The sequence below is a fragment of the Nanorana parkeri genome, unplaced genomic scaffold, assembly GCF_000935625.1.
Source record: "Nanorana parkeri isolate BGI_ZX_2015 unplaced genomic scaffold, ASM93562v1 scaffold394, whole genome shotgun sequence".
Classification (NCBI taxonomy): Eukaryota; Metazoa; Chordata; class Amphibia; order Anura; family Dicroglossidae; genus Nanorana; species Nanorana parkeri.
The window spans coordinates 1273049-1278062 of record NW_017306662.1 but is presented as its reverse complement, the minus strand read 5'-3'; the positions used below and the strand labels follow the sequence as shown (position 1 = coordinate 1278062).

At 44.3% G+C, this 5014-nt stretch overlaps 1 protein-coding gene across 1 annotated transcript in view; it reads right to left on the bottom strand.

The window, feature by feature from the left end:
- ABCA5 (ATP binding cassette subfamily A member 5) overlaps positions 1–5014 on the bottom strand; it is a gene marked incomplete at its 3' end in the record, with an annotated part of 54083 nt that overhangs the window by 13845 nt on the left and 35224 nt on the right. The window contains exons 20-23 of the mRNA XM_018559443.1: positions 4425–4552; positions 3079–3216; positions 2318–2431; positions 1526–1696 (exon numbers count right to left, since the gene is read on the bottom strand). Coding sequence (XP_018414945.1) covers positions 1526–1696; positions 2318–2431; positions 3079–3216; positions 4425–4552 — 551 coding nt within the window. The remainder of the gene's footprint in view (positions 1–1525; positions 1697–2317; positions 2432–3078; positions 3217–4424; positions 4553–5014) is intronic.

The window sequence follows — 5014 nt, the reverse complement described above, 5'->3', positions numbered from 1 at the left end:
CTTTGGGGGCCCCCCCCCCCCCCCCCCCCTTGGGTGGACTTTTCTGGCTGGCCTGTTGACACTGTTCTTTGGTTGTAAGGAAGTCCTTCCTTCATTTTCTGCTGCTTTGCAACAACTTAGGCTGAACAGTGGGAGTCGGGTTATAGCCAATAGAAGGTTGGACACTTTTTAGCTTTCAATTTAGGGTCCAACAATCCCTCAAGTTGGCAGCATAACATATAGGTTATGAATCAGAGTGCTGTGTCCTTCAATGACCAACGGAGAAACAATGTCTGCAAGATTACAAATTCACATTTGAGTGGGATCTGACGGGTAAAAGGATCTGACAGGAACTCCATAGTTCCATGTCCTCTGTTCCCGCCTCCCCTGGAGCCTTGTCATGTCTCCTACTACATTCTCCATAAATAAAAGTCCAGAGGCGAGAGCTGGACGCAGGGCTGGATGTTTAAAGGAGAACTATGAGATGAGTGATTTCCACTCACCTCATAGTTCTAGCCGACCTGTGACAATGAGACTGTCACAGGTCGGCTCTGTAGATCGGGAGGTGAGCGAACACATACCGGCGTTTGCTCACTTCTCGATCCTGTCACGGCTCTCTGCAGGGATTCCCCTCTCCCCGCTCCGATCTGCCAGCGCTGACTGGCGGAACGGACGGGGGAGGGGGCGGGTACAGCTGGCTTTGCCTCTAGATAGGCAGAGCCGACTGTCAGTCACGCAGCTGGGCGGATCCCGTCATCTACGTCGGGATCCGCTCCGGCTGCAGCGTCTCAGTATACCGCGAGCTGTAGCTCCCTATATACTGAGCTTAGGGTGACGGGAGGACGCTAGTTTGTGTCCTCCCGTTACCCTAAGGAGAACTATGGGGAGAAGCCCTGACCCCATAGTTCTCCTTTAAATAGCCATCCATGGTCCATAAGCCATATTGTTGACTGGAAGTCCCATTTCTGTGTCTATGAAAGTTTCCAGTTACTAAACTCTTATGCTGGCCATAGACATGGCAATTTCGTAGCCAACTTCATTCCACCGAGAATTACAAAATAATTGTCAAAATTTAGTTGATATGGAGGTCAAATCTGGGCTTGTATTGATCATAGGCACCTTTTGATTTGTAATTTCCATATTTCTGTCTGTACAGGTGGAATGACGGCTTCAATAAAGAGGATCGAAATAAAAGTTGATGGAGAATTGCACTCAAATTGAAATAGACCCGAAAAGGGGGAAAATCTAAGGCAGTCTTATACATAGACTGCAGATTTTTCTGCCTCATTTGGGAAACTATAAATTCCACTTTCTTGTAGTTGACCAAAACCACCATTTGAATCAACATTCGCAACTTTTTGACAAAAAAATGGATTTGAAAAGTTCAATTCCACAAACAAACGGTATGTATATGTAAAGATTAAAGGCAGAGTTTATTATCCAGGTGCCTGTCAAGTCCTCCAGTGAAGGACAGACATATTTATAATCTGATGGACAATAAGAGGTCAGGCTACCAGGACAGAGGACAAGAATTGCAGAAACTCACCAAGGTGACGAATGTTCCAGCATAAAGGGAAATTCCCTTATTAAAGATGAACAAAGTTGCCAGCATGATGAAGAGGATCAGAAGAAACAAAGGCATGTCCACCACAGCTTGTCCAACCCAATAAGCAGACTGGTAGAGGCCGGACATCTTTAGTTGGGTGTAGGCCTTCACCTGATGTAGGGAATGAGATGAACAATTGGTAAAGAGCATCTCAAGGTAACCTCAAGCTATACACTGATGTTGTATTAATTGACGTTGCATTGGATTGGATCGTACTACTATACTGTGTGTGTATTTATTGTCCCTACACTCAGTTTGTGCACTTCAATTCCGGTAATTTCATGAATACAGAATTTTTATATTAACTGCTCAGGTTGCTTTAACTGACAACATATGCAAATTGAAGACCAACCCATTGATCTACAGATGAATCAAAGAGTAGATACAAAAGCAACAATGTTACTTTGTATCTCTCTATCTCCCCTCTGATCAATGTTTATAAACAATGTTACTTTGTATCTCTCTATCTCCCTCTGATCAATGTTTATAAACAATGTTACTTTGTATCTCTCTATCTCCCTCTGATCAATGTTTATATACAATGTTACTTTGTATCTCTCTATCTCCACTTTGACAACTTTTTATAGTTGCTGCACTTTTCTGAGTGTCAGGAATGGCAGCCCTACCTACATATCTGCTGTTTAAATGAAAACATCACTACAAAGGGTAGGGAGACCATGGCATGAAGGGCCTATTGGAAATGAACACTGGACACAGTATTCCAATTCTTACCTTATGGTTGTAGATGTTCTCCATGGCAAAATAAGGCAACATCCCAGCAGCTAAAATTCCCAGATATATGACCAGGAAATACAGAGTGATCTTAAATGATACATCCAAGTATTCCTGTTGACATAAAATATACAATTATCATTAGTGTGTTCTAATGTGGACAGGAGAATCACTTTTGATGTACTGATGCAGGAGGAAGGAGGTCCTGATCCCTCTATATAGATCTTTATTATCACTAGAGGGATCCCCAGCAGGAGGAAGGAGGTCCTGATCCCTCTATATAGATCTTTATTATCACTAGAGGGGTCCCCAGCTGGAGGAAGGAGGTCCTGATCCCTCTATATAGATCTTTATTTTCACTAGAGGGGTCCCCAGCAGGAGGAAGGAGGTCCTGATCCCTCTATATAGATCTTTATTATCACTAGAGGGGTCCCCAGCAGGGGGAAGGGGGTCCTGATTCCTCTATATAGATCTTTAGTTAGAATACTGTGTCCACCTGCTGTGGACATTATGAGGGGCTCCCTCCATCCCTGCTGGATTTATTTATATTATGGAGGATCTGGTACACATAAAGTTGGGCAAGAACACCCAAAACTCCCAGGTAGACAAGAGCAGAGTCGGGAATTTTGGCTGTGAGATCTTTCTGTTGAAGCATCCAAAACATACAAGGGGGTTACTCAGCCCACTAGGCTCCATCTGTAAATAAAATACTAACCCTTTAAGGGAGCCTGTGAGGGTGTACAGTAGAACAATGCTCTGACCTGGGGGAAAGGGCTGCTCCACACTTGGATGCTCTCATTGACATGCAGCTGTCTCAGCAGAGTGTTGCTGATGATGTTGATGAGGACAGGCAGGGAGTGCACCATGGTACTGTTGAACACAGCTTCATAGATAAAATACTAGAAGACACATAAGCACAAGTTGGTTCAGTAATAATGACCCTCCTAGAAGCGCAGTGAAGTGTAAGGCAGCTCTGCTTATTCATTGTATATTGCACTAAGGCCGATGAGAAGAGGCAGTGAGCTCAAACAATGGAAATGTACGGATGTGACAATCAGACAGATTTATATCCTTAGAGAGAGAAAATATATATCGTGATTATAATACAGGTGAGACTCGAATAATTAGAATATTGTGCAAAAGTAATTGCAGTAAGTGCTGCAAAAGGGGCCCAAACCAAGTACTGAGTACATATGCATGCTTGTACTTCTCAGAGGTCCGATATTGTTCTATGTACAATCCTTGTGTTATTGATTGCGTGTAATAATCTACTTTTCTGAGGTTGTGGATTTGGGGTTCTTGGGGTTTTCATGAGCTGTAAGCCATAATCATCACAATGATGACCAATCACGGCTTGAATTATCTTGCTTTGCATGTAATGAGTCTCTCTCATATATTAGTTTCACCTTTTAAGTTGCATTAGTGAAATAAATGAACTTTGCACGATATTCTAATTATTCGAGTTTCACCTGTATATGCAGATGTAGCCACACTATGACCACGCCAAAACCCTCCTAACTGCCAGAATGTGCAAATATCCCATGCACACATTCTAATCATCACCGTGTCCTGAAATCTTTGGCCAGTGAGGTGAAGAGCAATGTTCAATGTGCAGTAACCCATTGGATGTGATCCCAGTAGTCCAGTTGTTGTGGATCACTTCATTCTCATGCTCCTTAGCACAGTTGGGTTCAATACACTAAAAAGTGGAAATAATCCCTTTTATAGATTTGTTTTTATGATGCACAAACTGTTAATACTTTTTTTTCTTTGCCCACAAACTAGCGTCCTCCCGTCACCCTAAGCTCAGTTTATAGGGAGCTACAGCTCGCAGTATACTGAGACGCCGCAGCTGAAGCGGATCCCGACAATTGTGCCGGGATCCGCCCAGCTGCGTGAGTGACAGCTGGCTCTGCCTATCCAGAGGCAGAGCCAGTTGTACCCGCCCCCTCCCCCGTCCATTCCGCCAGTCAGCGCTGGAGGATCAGGGAGGCGGGAATCCAGCCCCTCACCTGTCACGGCTCTCTTCCCCGCTCACCTCATCCCCGACAGTGATTGGATGAATGCAATGCATGCTATACTCTACTCACTACTTACACCCTCCTACCTTTCCTGAACTAATGACATCCAAAGCCCCACTGTGCGGGGCGACGGACATGTAGTCGGTCCCGTTCATCAGATCCACTTGTATCCTTTGACTGTGAAGGTGATCAATTATCTCATCAATACTGGCACCTGCAACGAGAAAAGGCTTCACGATGGATATTTTGCATCTGAGTTACAGAAACATTATCAGAACAATAGGGTGAGAGAGGAAGGGAATCCATTATTATGAAGGTCACATGGCTCCATCAACAGTCAATGGTGGTGAGATATTACACATCCTCAAAAAAAAACCAGGAATGGGTCACATGTGGTTTACTTGGGTGACATGTGAGCCTGGCAGTGCCCTCCTCTGCCTATCAAGCCTTGCTATTGGTCAGCAAGGCCTTGATCCACACTAAAGGACCAATGAGAGGAAAGCAGGGTAAGGCCAGGTTCATCTCTCACAACAAAAGTCCAAATTGGCACAAAAAACATAATCTGCCCCAGGGGCGTAACTAGAAATCACAGGGCCCCATAGCAAAATTTTGTATGGGGCCCTGTGATTTCTAGTTACACCCCTTGAAGAGCCCACTTGAGATCCCACACAGCTCA